The sequence below is a fragment of the Etheostoma spectabile genome, chromosome 11 (assembly GCF_008692095.1).
Source record: "Etheostoma spectabile isolate EspeVRDwgs_2016 chromosome 11, UIUC_Espe_1.0, whole genome shotgun sequence".
Lineage (NCBI taxonomy): Eukaryota > Metazoa > Chordata > Actinopteri > Perciformes > Percidae > Etheostoma > Etheostoma spectabile.
In genome coordinates this window covers 10,002,773-10,022,061 of record NC_045743.1, presented here as the reverse complement: position 1 = coordinate 10,022,061, position 19,289 = coordinate 10,002,773, and the positions used below count along the sequence as shown (strand labels likewise).

The 19,289-nt window shown below is 39.6% G+C and overlaps 1 protein-coding gene across 7 annotated transcripts in view; it reads left to right on the top strand.

Moving 5' to 3' along the window:
- The window catches only part of LOC116698066 (protein TANC1), a 119,016-nt gene that overhangs the window by 9,541 nt on the left and 90,186 nt on the right, over window positions 1-19,289 (top strand). For 6 of the 7 annotated variants that reach the window (XM_032529824.1, XM_032529822.1, XM_032529823.1 and 3 more), the window contains exon 2: window positions 603-696. In XM_032529824.1, the coding sequence (XP_032385715.1) occupies window positions 636-696 (61 nt within the window). In that variant the 5' untranslated portion in view covers window positions 603-635. Of the gene's footprint in view, window positions 1-332; window positions 344-602; window positions 697-19,289 lie in introns of those variants that run through there. The other variant, XM_032529817.1, reaches the window with a different exon arrangement.

Here is a 19,289-nt window from a genome sequence, read left to right as displayed (position 1 = left end):
AGATCCAGGCCTATCCAGGCTGGACCTTGAGTTCATGTTATACTGTTTAACCCCAAGGATTCAAAATGCACACTAGCTTGGGATTGACCATGGAAAGCAGTTGCAAACATCCAAGTTAAGCCACATAGCATCAATTACATGTGGAATTCAGGGCATTCGACAGAGTGTTTTCCTACATAACAAGATAGCAGAACTTGTCTTTTTCTCTTTAAATATTAGAGCATTCTTTCCATTCGCTCCTCCACTGATGACCTGCAGGATTGGGAGTGCTGTGGGAAAATTCCCAGGCGGGTGCCAGCTAAGCAGTATGAAATGCGGATATACACAGTTTTCCATTTGTTAGGTTTCACAGGACACATTTTGTATTGTTTGGTTAGTTCTCGGTAAAAAAACAAAAAACAAAACGTACTTATGGAGTTGTTTGAATAATGTTTTTTTTCTCATTAGCAGGTGAATAGAGGAAATTCCCTTTGTTCTGTCCAATAAATAGAAATAAACTGTTTATCTTGCTTGAAAATTTCAATGGCTTTGCGTGATAGACACCACTGTTGTCTTGTCGTAGTTGAGAGTGACCGAATTGTTTTTGTTTCTTTTTCTTGCAGGGGCCCTACAGAGAGGCCTGCAGTTATCTTGCCATGTTCAAAGCAGTGCTGAAGAAGAACAGAGATGGAGGCAAGGGGAGCAAGAAGGATTCAGGTATGTGGAAGATCAAGAGAAAAAAACAGCAAGCTAGGTTTCATGGAACAAATGCCACATACCCCAAAGGCTTAGACAAAAACTGTATTTCAGAGGCTGATGTACACTTCTGATCATCTTGCCTTCAGTACTTTTAAATTCATTTGTCACTATAGAACTTTTATGTAGTGATTCAGCTCATGTAAACTGAATAGAAAGTTGAGATGAAAGCATAAAAGCCATGCTAAAATTAAGTGTACTTGGCAAACATACTGTCATCTAAACCATCATTCGTAGCAATTGACATGTGGAAACAAGTAAAATATTACAGGTCAAGTTAGTTTACTGTAAAAGTAGTTGCTATATAGCTGAAGCCAATGGAGAAAATATGCAGGTAGTGTGACTAAATGTGGTGGTGGTGTACAGCTTAAAAAGAAAATCCCTCCTATGCTTTGTTAATACAATTATAAGTGCCATTTTCACCATAACTCAAATGAAACTTTAGTAAAGCATTTGGCAAAGTATATTTATGAAAAGGTTTTGGGGTATTTTGTTTAACATGTAGCTTTGCCCTGCAATTCGGTACAATAGACCCAGAATGCAACACTTAAAATAAGGACCAAAAGATGCTATGTAGGCTACGTAGGCTTACAGTAGCCCAACACCAGCCCACTGTGTATTTCAATCACCCAAAATTCATAGAACCATTATTACTTTTATAACTGTCAGTTCAGAGCAGGATACCTTGTAATTCTCTGTAGAGACAACAAGGCCATTGTGTCATAACATGTTTTCTTTTCCTTTGGAAATCTGTCGTATTTTTAACATGACTAAACGTGAAACAAACTCAGCAAGACATTGTTGACTCGTCTCTTGTTCATTCTATCGCTACCTCCACTGATCTGTCTTTACATAGCATATGACCATTTATGCTCATACTGCATCTACCAGCTGAGACTTGATTTACCTCCCCAGGGCTGGTTTTAACAGGTAGTCTGGTTCAAACAGTCACTGTATAAAGTAGATGCATGTCTCATAGTGTGCTCTTTCTGCCTTTGTCTGACGTGATGGTTTCACTCAACAGTCAATGCAAAAATTACAGGGAAAAGACCACTTCCCCTCACCTCGACTGCTGTCCAGCAGAGTTCAAAGGGAAAATTGAGTTTTGTGGGCTTGTATTGTTTTATATCAAGTTGTTGCAACCGGTCTCGCATGAATAGATCATTCTGATAACATAGACTCCCTGTTACCCAGACACACGTACATTTACCCTTAAACACAGGAGCTTCTGTCCACGTAAATGCTGGGAGCAGCAAAGTTTTATGGTGGGATACAGCTCCTTTTATACCAGCCCCACTTTCCCAGTTGGACCTTATCCATCAAGCTAAAGCAGCTCTGTCTCCTTTTCTCATGCTGGGACAATAAAATCTGGCCACTCCTCTCTTTTGTTCAGAGCTCTTATGACAGATGAGAGGTCACAGAGATACAACAGCTACCAGTGGTCACTGTGCCCCACTGTTGTCCCTGCATAGGGCAAAAATCTCTTTATTTTCAGCCTTAGATTTTTTTTAAGGTCAGGCTCAATTAAATGTGTGTCATGAGAGGTGAGATTGTTGGCAAATTACTTGTAATAAATAAGACTTATTCCTTAAAATGTATCTAGATTATGTTCCTAAAAGATATTGATTAAGATTCTGATGAGTTGAGAGTAAGTTGCTTTGAAAGTTTTGAATTGCACTACTTGCTACCCTGTGTTTACTCTTCTGTTGTCCTTGAAGAGTTTGTAAATTCAGGTCCTTCCTGGGATCTGAAATGAGATTTGTAACACAGAAGTATAGTTAATGGTCTCTGAGACAAGAAAGTACTATATTGGACATAAAATATTCACCGCACCATCTGTGAGGCTTAAATAAAGATTTTATTTTTTATCCCAAATGGTTTTGGGTAAGTAAGTTGTTCTCAAATTAAATGTTTGGTGAAATGGAGTTTTGTCCTATGCTTTATTGAACACGGTTAAATCTTTCTGCCATTGTCCAATTGGATTATGGTCAAGGACTTGTTTAATTTGGTTGATACAGCATTAGTATCAGCATCAGTATTATGTTTGAGATTTGTCTCACTGTTTTATTCTAGCTAGATCAGGTATCGCTGACAATGTGGTTGATTTATTGAATTAATTCTATGTTTATATTCTGCTGTTATCTCTCCACCCCTGCCTACTTGTGCGCGCCGTAGAAAAAAACAACACGCATATGACATAGCATAGCTTATTAGCAGGTAGCATGCAGCTGCAGACATAGGGTAACAGGGTAGCTTACCTGCTTTCCTCAAGTCACAGGTGTGGAAACAGTTTGCCTTGCCTGTAAGTTGTGTAAACAAACAACCAACGGAAAATCGCGTGGGCTCTGATGGGACTTCATGGTACGTTCAGGTGCATATTGTAAACTCATTGTGCATTCAGGTGCCACTTGTAAACCCATGCGGCATTCAGGTGCACCTACACAACAGAATGATCCCAGTCACTTCCACACAGTGAGGTAGCTTAGTAATTAAACATTGGTATTGGATCAGTACTTTGTAACAACTGTAACCCCAGGCATCAGTATCGAGACTAAAGAAGTCGGATTGATGCATCCCTATTTTATACCTAACAGTTGGTATTGGGACATATCTAGCCGAGTTTGTCATATTTTGCAGATGAATGAAAATGGTCTTTCTCTGTCAACCCCATTGTTCACAGTGCTGCTTGCTTTCCTGTAGGTCAGACTGTACATTTTATTTCCTTCAGAAGAAGAAGTACATTGTTGCTGTAAAATCTGCTCAGCAACATATAATGGAAATCAGTGGGAAGAAAGACCTTGATAATGGTATAATTGCAAGATAGCTCAGCATATGTTGCTCATGACATGGTGGCTATGGACTGAAAGCAACTTTAAAGCAGTCAAGGAAACTTGGCCCCTATGCCAGATACCACTACAGTCATTAGCTCTCCTTTGGGATCTACCCATTGCCAAGACCACAAAAACACACAGTTTGCTAATTTAGTCTCTCCATCATGTGCTCCTCCTAGATCCCTCATCCTCTTCCTCCTTCCCTCTTGCCTCTTCTACACTAAGTCTGTAAGGAATCTGTTTGGAATTGGCCTGTTTAATCCCTTTTAAGTACTTTTTATTTATTTATTTTTTAAATAGTTTGCCACTCCGGATGTGGGATGCTACTTTGCTGTGGCCTGTTGACTTTGATGTCAACATTTTTTGAGAGAGGTTGCATTGCAAGTAGGCCTCACTTGAGTTAATAGATTTGGGACCCGAAGGCACAAGAAAATGATTATATTGTAAAGAACCAAACAGGGTTTTAATTGGTGTTCTCTTCGAGGATACAGGCCCCTCAGGTTTTACTGCAAGTTTCACCTATGACTTCCTATTTATTCGCAGCGTGTCTAGTTTGTAGTTCATTAGAAAGCAAATTGCTTGTACTAAATTGGTAGAATTGTCTTAAGGCAAGTTTGTGTGAATGCATTTCATCCTGTTTTCTTTTTGATGCTGATAATCTTCAACAACAGTGTACTGAAGTAACAGTACAATAAAGTGTAGTAATTATAGGCAGAAGATAACCTGTGAATGGCAGTGATACATCACAGAATTGGACTTTATTAGTTGACTGGAACAGCTTCAGAACTTCAAACCAAGTAGCAAAGTTCCCCTTTCAAACAAACATGAAAACACAAATTTCAGTCAGTTTCTGGTAATGATGTGACCCATGAAAACAGCATCTTTGACTCAGCTTTAATTATTGTGGGTGACTATACATCCATGTTGACTCTCTGGGAGACTGTGTGTGTTGGGTAATGTCTGTGAAGGCCCCCCCAACTTGAGCTTACTACTCAATGAGCTCGGCCGCTTGGGGCAGCTGTCAGACAGTTGTCTGTCTGTTGTGGGTGACACAGTGTTAATCACACTAGCATGCGTTGCCAAGCACTCTTTGAGGCTGATTTCCACAAACACACGCCATGTGAACACAAACAGATATATGCATCCACTCGTTGGAAGGATTTTTGTAGTTTCTTTGGCAGTATGGAGACACATTCATACATCTGGCTCGATGGGAGGCAGCAAGATGGGTGCCAACCTTACTGGCCTGATTTAATTTCCCAGCAGTGTATCTACTGGGACAATAGTTGTTCTGTATGGCATTCTGACAACATTGACATAAGACATTTTTGAAGAGTTGTGAGGGAGGAGCAAAGTATTGGTACAATTCTTATGCTGGCAAATTTTGATTTACATGGATCGCCTTAATAACAACTGCCTCTGCACCAAAGTCCCCTTTTGAATGGTGCCATATATGCGCGCTACAGAGAGAGACTATTAAGCACTGCACTCTGTTGCCTCAGCTGTTGTGGTGACTGGTACATGCTATCTCTGTAGTTTCGGTGAGCTACTTGGGTGTTTGACCTTAAACAGGGATTTTTTTGTGTAGGGTCAGACAACAGAAAATGTGTTACAAAGCAGGATTTTGTCTTGTTTGTAGGCATTCAAATAGTTCTTGAAATTTGAAGCACCACAGTGATGATTGAGTTAATAGGTTTAACTTGCATACTGAAATTTCTTCAGGGGGTGGACTCAATAGCCCTGCAATAAATACTTCCTTTGTAAAGCGTATACTGTTAAGTTCTTATCAAATCTGCAGTGAGGTGTTGTTAAAGCTAATAATATTTTTTAAACAGTAGTTTGTGCTGTTTATTGTGGTTTAGATGGCAGCTGATAATGCAGAATTCTGGTATCTCTTTTGCGTTATATATTGTATATTCCCTCTCTGTGGTGATACAGTTAAATATTACAGCTGTATTTGCAGGGATTCCTTTCCTGTTGTCTATATTCTTTCTTTTTCAGCTGTCCTTAACATGTGGAATTTTAACTGTTATGTGAAGAATTAACAATAACCACAGGTGGTCAGTTATTTGTCCAAACAAAAAAGAACTTTTGATGGATTGTTTTTCAAAGTTTTGTCTCAGAAAAAGCTAGCTTTTGACAGGTTTTAGTGCTGCTGAAATAGCTTTTCTCACAAACATTTGTTACCCAGGAATAATCTAGCAGTTGTATTGTAGGCAGAAATGTTTCTCTGGTCTGAGGTGCAGCCTTTCTACATTACTAATGGAAAGCACTAAACCGGGCGAAGGATTAAAGTGAATTCTCTCACTGACATACATGGTGGTCGAGCCTCCCCTCAGACATTAACAAACACTACTCAGTACAGAGGCTGCCCACAGGTTCTAATGTCAAACTCCCTATGTTAGCCTGGTTCTTCTCTGTGAACAGCTGGGTGGCAGCCTCCTCTCTAGCCATATCTACCGCAGCCATTTTGAGACATGCTCCCTTTTTATCCTGTGGCTTTTAAGGGATCTAAAAGAAAACTCCCTCACTGTGTTCTTCCTTCGTGAGTAAAAGTTTTAAAACAAAATAATATTGCGAAAACTGCGCTTACACCAAGAGTGTGCTCCAGGTGAATTAAGAATGCATGATGTATTTCTGGTGTGGTTTCTGGATGAAACTTTTGTATGGTAACAACAATAGAGGAAACATTTAGTCAGTGAAAGGCAGTGTTCATGTACTTAAAAGCTACATTATGTTAGAATTTCTGTCATCTAGTGGTGAAATTGTATATGACAACCAACTAAATGTCACTTTCTTACCCCCCCCCCCCCCCCCACTCCAACACGCGTTCCAACTGCTACGGTGGCGGAACCAAAATTAGCAAGGTAACATCCTTTTCATCATTGACGCAAGGAAACGTATCCTAGACGTTGTTCTAGCGTCATGCACAACTTCTAATTTACACAAATAGCAGAATCACCTGTCGAGAAGGAAGCAGGCAACTTCGGCGTCCCTTTAAAAATCCTTGCTCTTTCCATCTTGGAAAAGCCACTCAAATATTATACTTTGGTCTTGTTGCTTGTCGCGTTGTTGTTTTAATTCTCTTTTTAACTCAGTTACGTGTCCTCAAGAATAGGTGCAACAGGCTTTCAAATCTGTTGGCAGTAAATATTCTTCTCCCCTCCCTCCCTCCCTCCCTGGCATTCATCATAGTCTGTGCCACGGATTGAAAAGCATGAAAGGCGGAGCAGTATAGCCTCTATGTCCCTTACCAGCAAACCTATTTCAAGATGGCGCATGATTTGGATCGTCTGCCCCAGTTAATGCAAGCGTAGATGTCAAATTCCAAGCCAATAGGAATGCTTGAAATTGATGGTGGTGGTCAATATTCATAAAACAGGACTTGTTTGTGAAGGGCAATAGAGATTTTGATATTGATCAACTACAAACGTAGCTTTAAAAAACTTTATAGTAAAGCATAGAGAAAAGCTGACAAAGACAAACTGTTCTTTTCATAAATTTGGTGCAAAATGAAAAGTTGCGACTGCTGAACTTAAACAGACTGAACAAACAAGATGAACAGTCAACCACAGGATGTCTAGACCACAGATTACATACACTATGTGACCTGTGCAGGACAGGAAGACAGACTCCATGTTATGACACACACACACAAACACGCACGCACGCACGCACGCACGCACGCACGCACGCACGCACACACACACACAGAGCGCGACAGAGACAGTGAGAGCAAGCAACCTCAAGATACATTATTAACATCCTTTGATTAACCATAATAACTAGGGCTCAGACCAGAACCACTGACTCCTTTATCATCAGCTCATGGTTTTCCCTTTTGGAAAACACTTAAGTACGGAAAGAAAATCATGCAGCTGCAAAGTTTAGGTTGCTTTTATTTCACCAATTGAGCTTTTAAGTTTAAGTAGTTTGTTACAAATAGATCTTTAAATCACGTAAAACACCTCTAGGGCTATGTCTAGGTTACTCTCCTATGCTCTTCTTGTAACTTTGATTAAAATAAGACTGTGCTGAAAGTTTTGAAATGGCTTTTTGGACCATGTTTGCTATTCTTCCTCCCAGTCATGTTTGTCTAGATTCCCATGCCCAGACAGTTATGGTAGGATTTAAGATGGTGGAGAAAAGAATGCACCTGATCTACAAAGGAGACCATTGAGTGCACAAACCTACGCGGCTATCAAAGCACTGTGCAGCCAGCAGGCAACGATTAGCAGGGTGTAGCTCAAACCACATCTTTAACTTACACATTCATGTACGTACGTACACACACACACACACACACACACACACACCACACACACACACACACACACACACACACACACAACTCAGGTGTATCCACACTAGACACTCCCTGTTTCTACTTCTGAAAAACAAAATAAGGGCTCATGGGGAAAGCAGTGAACCTGGTTGGCCAGTTTCACTGTTTTAAAAAATATCCATGCATCAAATGTACCTTTTGGTTGTCAAAATCCTCAAATGTGTTAATGCTTCCTAAACTAGTTGTACTGATACAGTACATTGCTCTTATGGTACTTTTTGTTTGACATGTCACAGGAAAACATTTCTAGTTTCTTGGCATAACATTGAAAAACACAAAATTATAGTTTTTGAAAAGGGACTAGGGCTACATAATTTTTTGTTGCCAGTGGCATAGAAATTGTGTTCTTATAGCACAGAATATTTCAAGTGACATATAAAATGGTGAGGTTGGTAAGTTGCCTTTAACAATTATTGGCCATAACTTATTTGTCTCACTGATGGTTGTTAAGAGAGTTAACATTTTTCACTAGGGCTGAATGATTAGTTGCATTAGCAATAAATAAATAATTGTAGTTAAAAATAAATAATATGCCATTCATATTTGTATGCATCACCTAATTTCATTAATATAATAACATACAGGCCTGGCCTACAGGAAAGCATAGTTTATGTTTAATCTATCTAAGATGATGTTGGTCATACTATACAATGATTTATTGTTTGTCTTTGTTGAATAATACAGAAGACAAAGAGCTTAAAAATGAATCACATTTTAAATCGCAATATTGGTATAACAAATTGCATTTAGATTATTTTCCATAATCGTTCAGCCCTATTTTTCGCATTGATCGTAGAAACATTTTTTGCGAGTTTCTGTAGGTCGACCTACAAGAACCTTTACAATCGCTTTGATCTCATCCACTATTTTTCAGGTGTTTGTCTAGGTAGCTAGTTATGTACAAAGACAGCATACCTATTCTTAAATCCCATCTTCAAATCTCTGCTTGGTTAACTTCAACTGTTAATCCAACTGTTAGTGGACATAACTCCAGATGATTGATTACATTATTTATTTTTTCTAGTGGCACAACTGGTAGTATTCAATTTAAAGTGGCTTCAGAATTCCACTGTACTTAAAACTACTGTTGTGGCTCATTTAAGTGTTGATGAATGCAATTTGTCTTATAGGGTTGTTTTAATTTGAACTATAATTTGCATCCCATGGTCCTTTTTTTGGTATATTCAACCAACAACACATCCAGGAGAGCTAAACGCACATGCTAATGGTCAATCTGACACTGCTTTTCCTGTCCAGTAGCTTCTCACTGGGAGGAATTTGGAAAATGCTTCTATGGTTCCCAGAGGCGCACTGTCTGCTGTAGCAGCCGGTGACCATTCTCCATTACCCTAATTTGGCTCTCATTCACTTCACTTCAAGCATCGATGGTGCCCGTGACCTTGGAAGTATGTGCATAGCAACAGACCAGAAGCCAAACAAATACACGAAGACTCAATGGAAGCAGGGGGTGATGTCATCTACAGCACAGCAATACACCAGCACCAGTCATGGCTCTCCTGATCCCAACCCCCATCCACGTGTGAATAGTTTTTGCTACTTCAAAGAAGAGGAAAAACAGTTTATCAGTTAACACGCCAGGGTGTTAGACGGTCTTTGAGGTGGCGATAGTGGCTGTCCAGGCAGTTCATTGGCTAGAGAGGTCAGCAGGCCACTGGTTTTTCTAATTACAACGTGACCTTCCTGGGCAGACACATTCCTACTGTCTAATTTTCCGCTTTGCTTTCATACCTTTAACATCCTTTGTCTATTATCTAAATGAGCACTTGAAGTGTCTTTTTCTTTGCAGAATACTACACTGTCACCTATAGGATGTACAACGTACTAGCTGTTCATTGCCTTACTTCTCTGTAGTTGACTTTGGTATTTTTTTCCAGGAATTCTGAGGGTTGGGTTTTTTCTTATTTATCGCCATTTCTATATGCAGACAGCGACGCATGCTGCCACAGCATCTGACTCTCAGAAAGTTGTGTGGGTGTCTGTCAGACCTCTTTTCAGTCTTGGGCTTCAGGGCCCCATTTTCTCTCCTCTATCATACTCATCTCTGCACTAGCTCTGTTCTGCATTTCTGAACACAGAGACTATTTTTTGTAATTGTGTCTGCAGATGAATGTCTTGCCATCCTTAGCTCAGGAGGGTTTGATAAAAGCTGAACTAATGACCTCAGTTCCTTTGTGCCCAGCCTGAAAGGGCCAGAGGATAGTGCTTATTGCAAAGCGGAGCAGTTTGCGCAGAGTGCTCCCTCTTCATATTTATATCTATTATTTTAAAGATGGAACTTCAAGATGTATCTTTTTTTTAAAACTACTATTGGTGAAGCTTACTAATTCCTAACAAAAGTGTCTAGAGCAGGATAGAAACTGGGGTGCATTCTGCGGGAGTTGCTTTTTCTGTCATTAATCATGAAATTCATGATTAATGCTAATGATTAAAATCAAATCAGGATAACATTCACTTGCTAATTGAATTGAAAAAGTTCTTATCAACCCTCTAAGTGCATGAAAGGAGGTGAATGTGATTGATGCTAAACTCATATGGATTCACCATTAACAAAGATTTTCAAAGATGGTACAAAGCTTCAAGAGTTTCCCTGGTCTCTGTTTGCTTATGGGATTAGGCTCTTTGGAAGGATTGAACAGCCATTGTGCAACATCCTCGTCCATTTAACAATTACTGAACAAGCTGTTGTCCAGGGGTTAGTGGTGTTCTCATGACCTCACCTGGCCCCAGCAGAAGCTCTGCCTAATGATCTGTGCTAATAGCAATCCAAATCTGTTCTCATGAATCTCCATGGTGACATAGGACCACATTGCACTTTTGCCTGGAAACAATCTCCATTTCTGCCTCAGTGCTGCTTTATCCATATTGTTAACATATAGGAATCAAAAATTGGAAGTTGAAAGGTCCAAAGTTGAGAGAAATCTGAGAATGTTACTTCTCATCTGGCTGTATTATGACTCCTCCACTTTGTAGCATAGTGCCCCCAGAGCTGTGTTCGCACTGTTAAAATGATTCATCATATTATGGACAAGTGTGCTCTGTAATTTATCATCCATCTGTCCTTTGCTTAGACTAGACCAGCTGTTTGTAGAGGACATTGATGTAATTAACCCCATGTAAAACCCATGTGAGACATTTTATAGTTTCACTGTTGAAGCATTGCAGATGATGCTTAACAGCAATAAAATGAGACAGTGTGGCAGTCCTTTTTATTCCAAATAAAGACGTTGGCATTGAGTTAATACATCAACCTTATGTGCCTAGATGTTTGATCAGAGATACTACCAGAAACAACAAGTTGAAAAAATCAATTGAATTAGATGGATTGTGTCTGTAACGCTGAGTGTCACTGTATTAGCCCTTCTTTGCAAAGTCTCTCAATTGTTGTAGGTATGCACTAAGGTATGTATAGATTTAAAAAATGTATTCCAGGTACTTCTAACTTAGTTGAAGAGCGTTGAAGCACAGACAGCTGACTCCCTCTGACCACTCAAAGGACTTTGATTATGATAAGTGGTGTTGGACAAGAATGGATAGGAGGTGATAGGGTGTATTTTCTCTTTAGTACAGGAGTGAACCGTGTGCCCCACTTGCCTAGAGTCTGGTACTAAGGAGGCATGCAGAGAGACATTCATACTGGGACCTCTCACACACAATACTGCTAGCATGAATATAACTCTCCAGCCAGGACAGTGGATCTGCCCTAATTTTTTTCAAATCTCTGATGAAACAAGGTCAAACCCTTGGCAATTCAACATGACCACTTGGTTCATTAAGATTTTCACGGATGGTCAGACATTTGTGTGCAACTGTATGCAAACCTGAAATAGTGTAGTTAATTTTTTGTTAGGTGATATAACTAGCAGTAGCACCTGATAAACCATTTGGTGATCTTTTTTATATTCTTGTTCTCTAACTAGATAACTGCAGGTGTGGCTGTTTTTACTCTTGACAGCACAATGCTTTAACTACCTACTCTCTACCTCTTTTGATGCTGCATTTTAGTGATACGTAGAAATACAGTAATACTCCCTGCATTTTGTTTATCTTTGACTCTGCAGTGGCCTTGACACTGATTGATGGCGTGAACATACACATTCTAGCTTTGCAAGATCTCATCATCATTATACTGTAGACTATGTAGGACTGACTAAATGTATGCAATACAAGGATAGTATTGTGTTTTCACGAATATAGCTCTGCTCTTTTCTGCCTAGACTGTTCTCAGGTAGATCAGTCAGTTCATCATTATTAGAAATATACTCTTACTTTGTGACATTAGTCTAATTAAATTCTGCTTAAATGGCTTCCACTTTTAAGTATTAAGTAGTACAAAGTGTTTCTCCTCTGACAGTCCCTGTATTGGCCATACTACTGCTTCCCTGTCACAAATCTTGAAATAAAACATGGTAAAGACACTGTCTGGCTCATCATTTTTTTCCATACCCATTTAAATTGGCGATTTATGAAGAGGAATGGAAAATGTCATGCTGCCTGCCCACTGCTATACTTCTTCTCCTCTCCTTCTTCTCCCCAAGACACACACATACCCTTCCCTGTCAGCCTCTCCTCCCCTGGGGCCAGTGGGAAAGGCATTCCAGAGCTCAGGCCACTGCAGAGTGTGCATCAGAGGGGAAGAGGGGGAGAGACAGACAGTCTCAGTACTTTGGATTCAGAACATTCTGCAGTCTTGCTTTGCCTCCAGCATCTTAGCTTTTGCATAAAACAGCTAATTTGTTCTTATTATCAAGTGCATATGAATTTGAGTTGAGGCTTTCAGAGCTGCAGGAACTAAAACTAAAGACCCTTTCTTGAGTTGTTTTCGATGGTAGAAAATTAGCCCACAGAGGAATGTGGAGCAGTCTGTTAATATACTTAACAAGCAATAAATGCTTTAAGGAAGAGATGTTGCATTGGTTGCCTTTTATTCCCTATATACTTTATTCTGCACCAGAAATAAAGCCAGGCGGGCAATGCTGTTCTACAACTGCAAACAAAAAGTGTGACAATAATAAAAAGCTCTGTTTTATTATGCATCACTTAACACAAGTCTATGTTTTATCTTATACAGTATTTTGACTGTTCCTATGGCTACTACTAACTGAGTAAAGTGGTCTGAAATTAGAATGTACTCATAGGAAAAACACTAATATCTCTTTCACAGACTGTTTGCATGGCTTTGATTAATGGAAATCTGTATTCTTTTTAATGTCTTAAATGATTTAGAGAATTTTTGAACCAGACAGATTTGCATCTTATTATCATATTAGATCTAAATTGTCCTTCATCATCATAGACGACTTGTACTGAATACCTTCCCCCACGCTGTAGTCCTTGTTGTCTGGCTGTCTCTCCTCTCTGTGGGTTGCTGTGTGTTAACCATGACAGCTTTTGTGATACTGTCACCCTGGTCTCGGAAGTACACAGGGAATCCTCATTGGCACTCAGTCTAGCGGGAGAATTCCCTCTTTGGTGGATTGTCCTATGGTCATCATGCTTTGTGTGTCGACTGAAAGAATCTGAATTAATTTAAGTCTTTCTTCATTTTCTCTGTAGTCCACAACATTAACCAGTGAGAAGCTAATGGAGTATTTGTGTATGCGCATGTGTGTTTGTGTGTGTATATACAGTCAATTTTTATGAAGAGAAAATAGAATGGTATCATGAATCATATTGTTTAAATATACTTTTCTAGTATAACCAACTTTTGCAAACATAGTTTGCACTGTAAATAGTATTCTTTGTGGCGAGCCAAGTGGTTTGCCATAAATGCTGCAGGCAGCGGACAAACCAAAACAACACTGCTCCTCTCTGCTATTTCCGTTATTCTGTCATCTGGCATAGTTTTTGGATACATAGTCTTGCATTTTGAATTTTGACTTCCTATTCAGACAGGCACAGTGATATGGGTCAATAGGTCGGTGTGCGTCAGCTAAACGTCCTACCCTTCACTCCTCTTGGGGTAGACAAAGCCTGCCATTGTTCAACTTTTGTGACAAGTTTTCTGTGATAATAAATTATATTTTATTAGTATTCCAATGTAATTTAACTGACTCCCCAGAGAAAGAGAGGGAAACAGACAGACCCACCTGACAGAAATAGGAAGATGTTTGTAGATGATGCCAGAAACACACTGCATCAGAAGCGCTGTGAATGGCTACAAAGTGCCGTGAAGCAGAGCTATTTTCATTTCGGCACCCATATTATCCAATCTAGCCGGCTACACTCGCGGAAATCAGGCGTGGAGAGGCCCCTCCTCCATTTCTTCTGTGAGCTGCGGGCAAATATGTCAAGCCGTGTAGGTAATCGCATACAGGAAGGCCGCAGTGCAGGTTTATGATGATTTGGGCTCTCTTGACTTGGTAGCCGTGTCTACAATGAGAGCCATGCTGTAGATTTGAGAGGAGAAGGATTGTTTTGCTATCAGCTCAGAGAAATGCGCGTCTGGTATGAGCCAGGAATGTGATCATGCACAAATCTACGCTTGGCGGCTATTTGCGGCTCTTCTGCGTGCGGTGTGTTTTCGGCGTTAGAGTTGGGTGACAACTTACTCCTTGACACTGTGCACAATACTTATTTAACACTGAGGTGTCAAAAAAAAAAACCTTTTTGGGGCAGAACTGCTGTATTGCAATTTGTTTCTGTTGTTTTCTACACTGCCTTTTGAGAATTTAAGAGACTGACGTAAACCCATATAGTTTACCTAAAAGTTAGATTAATCCACTGGACAGTTCAGGTCTTTTGGACAATGGAGGCTGACTTTTATTTGATGAGGATGGTCACTTTCCAATGTAGCCTAAGCAAATTCTCTACAGGACAAGCATTCACTACATTATTATATTATAATACCATTACATAGTGTAATTAGAAAGCAGAAGAGTGAAATTCATTTTCAAAAAATGATTTTTTTGAAGTTTCAAACAATGAAGATACCCTCATCAGCATTCTGACAATCACAATTTCATGTTTCACTTTTATGGAGTTTGTATTCTAAGAACAGCATTTCCATCTTTTGGGTGTACTGCAGATGTAGGAGCAGGAGAGATGGAACATTGGTTGAAATAACTTAAGATTAAATATAATTCTGTAACAATTGTTTTATACTCTAATGTTTATTTTTCTAAATCAGTCTTGAAATAATATTGAACTGTTTTCAATGGGTTGGGAATGTCCTCATAGTCTCTTGCCCTTCACTTTGATGAGGAGGAAAGAGCATGCAAGGGACTGTAATCATTTTTACATCATCTTAGGACAGCACTGTATAATTAGAAAGGGTTGATTTTCTTGACCACAGCAGGGGCTGAAATTGCAGGCCTTGCCCCAACCAGGGTTTAGGAAAGTAACTCAAATAGCACTGGCAAGTTTCTGTCCTTGTGTCCTTCTACATTATAAAGTGTTGGGCAGATGGCAGAGCAGTCACCGTGACACACTGCAGCCCACTCAACAGCACTTGAACAGCCAGCTTTTATGTGGCGCCTCTTGTTTTCAGAACCAGCAACCAAAATTTACATTTCATAATAATCATAAGCTTTTTAGCATGCACTATGGCTGAAACTTGTATCAACCACGACCTGCTGTGACTGCAGCAAGTGAACACCCCGCTGGCAGCTTTAAAAGTTACCCAATGGGGCGCCTGCGTAGCTCACCTGGTAGAGCGTGCGCCTATATACAGAAGCTTAGTCCTCTACACAGCGGTCGCGGGTTTGATTACGACATGTGGCTTTTTGCCGCATGTCATTCCCCCTCTCTCTCCCCTTAATGTCTAATGCTGGACCATTAAAACAGTCAATGTTAATTTGGATGTAGTAATGTACTGCATGACCTTTGTGTCATTCACATGTTTTTTCCATATTTGAAGACATGCAGAGGTGTCATTGCAATCTTTCCGTTTCCTGTCTCTGGCATTCTTCTTTGTTTAAGAGCCCTTTAAAACACAGAACAGCTTTTGGTCCCCTGTGGTGAGCTGGAGGCGTGGAGAAAATTGGTCTCTGTTACTGATTAGCCCGGCAGCCCAACAAAAACACTCTGTCCCTGAGGAGAGAAGCAGGATGCTAATAGTAGCTTGCCTCTTGTAGATGAGTCTTCAGTGATTTCTGCAAACCTCTGGCTGCAGACCGGCGTCAGAGTTAATCTGCTGAAGTCTTTCCTAGCTGCACAGTCCTGAAAACAGAAGTAGCTAGCTAGCAGCTAATCGTCATTTCTGTGGTTCACCACATCTGCAGTTCTGATTTAGCTGGCTCTGCTGACATATGGTCTGTATTATTAGTTAGGTACTACATGTTATCTTGAGGTTGATAATTCATACATTTTAATTTGTGGCCATGATGAGTGGGCAACTTTGATGCCACATAATAGATGACTTTGCCTTTTGCTGGCTCCCTTGCTAGAATGGTCTTTCCATTCAGGTTTGGTTCTTAATAAAGCAAAACCATTTTTTTCCATTCAGGGCTTGGACTACACTGAGCAAACTGGAAGCCAGGTTAAGTCATTTGCAAGCCTTGAGTAAGTCATCTGTAGAGACTGTGGTGAGTCATTTTTCTGAGGAGAATATTATCTCAATAGGTGAGACAGAAAAATGTAGTGGATATATAGTTCTAGATGTAAGCAGCAAAAAAGTGAACTATAGATGTCCTGAAAGCACACACGATTAAGTGTTGGGTGGAGAGAAATCTTGCTGGTTTATATTGCACGCTAACAGATTTCTGGACAACTGGATTGTATTGCAAACCACCACAACCAGTTTAACCACTTTTTAATTTTTTTCAAGATTATAATGACACCGTGGTGTTTTTACGTGGGAAACAACAAAGTATGCTTGTACTTCATTACTTCATTAGGAAATGTGGATGACTTGTTGATTCCTAAACCTATAATTGTGTTTGAGAGATTAGTTGACAAGGGGCAGAACAGTTATTAATGCCTCTAGTGGTTTGTTAGGCAAATGTACCAGGAAGAGGTAAAAAGGATTTTTTCCCCCCTCACAGGTTCAATTCAATTTTATTTATTTAGCGCTAAATTACAACAGTTATCTCATTGCTTTTCATAAAAGAGCAGGTCTAGACCGTACTCTGTGATGTTATTTACAGAAACCCAACAATTCCCACCAAACACTAGGCAACAGATGCAAGGAAAAACTTCCTTTAAGAGGCAGAAACCTCGAGCAGAACCATGGCTTAGGGTGGGTGGTCATCTGCCTCGACCGGTTGGGGGTGAGAGAAAGAGACAGAGAGACAGACAGACAGACAGAAGAACTGTAGCAGAGGGTGTTGAGCAGGAACATGGAGACAGCAGATGACTCTAACCACAGATGCAGACTCCACAGCTCCAGAGCCAGAAACACCTGCAGGAAGCGATAGGAGGAGAGAGAAGAGGGGCGAGAAAGCACAAGACACCGGGAAAGGGAAGAAGCCGAGTTAGTAACATGCATTAATGGGATAAGGTTGCATACAGATGGAGAGAAGCAAGAGGAGAGTGGTGCTCAGTGCATCATGGGAAGTCCCCCAGCAGTCTAGACCTATAGCAGCAAAACTAAATGACTCACCTGAGCCAGCCCTAACCATAAGCTTCATCAAAGAGGAAAATCTTAAGCCTGCACTTCAATGTGGGGACGGTGTATGCCTCCTGAACCCAAACTAGAACCTGGTTCCACAGGAGAGGAGCTTGATAGCTGAACGCTCTGGGTCCCATTCTACTTTTAGAGACTCTAGGAACCGCAGTGCTCTGGTGGGGTAGTAAGGTACCATGAGCTCTTTAAGATAAGATGGTGCCTGACCATGAAGAGCTTTGTAGGTGAGAAGAAGGATTTTAAATTCTATTCTGGATTTTACAGGACGCCAATGCAGAGAAGCTAAAACAAACCACAGGTGAGGTTTTCTCCATCAAGCCATAGCCCTATAAAGTTAATGCAGCTACTAGAAACTGTTGTGAATCAGGGAGTGACATAAAATTTCCAAATTTAGCTCTTCAAGCTGCTCAGTGTTGATTGACATATTGGACTTTGAGTTCACATGTGTCCGGACACTTTAAACTACCACATCCTGAACACCAGGGAAGGATAATTATACTTTTTATTTTTTTTATTTTTATTTTTTACAGGTGCTCATTTTGTTCTATTAACATTTTGAAACCGCACACTGTAATGGATTTCTTCTGTCTAGGCAACAAACTGCGACAAACTGTAACTAATCCTGTAATCTTCAAAATAAGCATTATGTCAAACATATATGAGCCCAGTTGCTGGAGAGGTGATTGTTTTCCAAGTTAGGACTAATCAACATTCTGCTGTATTCCGGCAGTGATGGAGAAAAAGATTAGAGATTAGATGAAGATGAATGACACCTGCTTGTGAATGAGCAAATTCATTAAATGAGTTTGATGACACATTTTCGTCTATAGTAACTACAGATACTTAGCAAGGAACAGATGGCCAGTGTGCTTAGTGAATTCCATGTTATTTTAACTTAGTGGTCAACGACACAGCCCTAGCCAGCTGTATGTCCTTCTCAGGTGCCCTGTTGTCATGAGAAAATACTCATTGGCCCATTACCCTGGGTTTAAATACATGTGTATATGTATGTGGCCCTGTTTTTTCAAGCATCCAGGTATCCTCTGCTTTTTATTACCTCTACCAGTCATGTTTGTTTGTCTCTCTAGCAACCTATATTGTACCAACCTGTATTTTTTCTTTCTTTCTGGCATAGCAGAAAGAGTCTGAGTATAATTACAGTAAAAATATTATAATATATTGTTTCCACCATTAAACTAAATTTTGGCAGCAAAACGACACTGGGTGGTCAAAAATGTATCTGACAGAATGCTTTCCCCCTTAGAATCAGCAAACATTCTTTCACATGCAAGAACATTTTAATTCCTGTGATCATATGTCAGTTAGCCAACTTACTATTTTATTTTGCAAACACAGAACATGAACTAAGTTAATATTTGGCATCTATTAGGATCTTCATCAAATGTTACAGACATACAAAAAGCTCAGCAAAATGGAGATTGCGTAATGATGACAGTAAACTTTCTCTTGGCAAGCAGAGACTACAGGTGGATGCTGAGGTGGGGCTGATTAAATAATGTAACATTGAGTGGAGGCAGTAGCAGATGCAGCAGTGTTTGCAAACAGGGCAGATATATATATAATATATATATATATATATATATATATATATATATATTATATATATATATATGTATATATATATATATGATATTATATATATATGTATATTATATATAATATATATATATATATATATATAGTAGTATATGTATATATGTATATGTATATGTATAATACTATATATACTATATATATATATATATATATAATATAAATATATATACATACATAC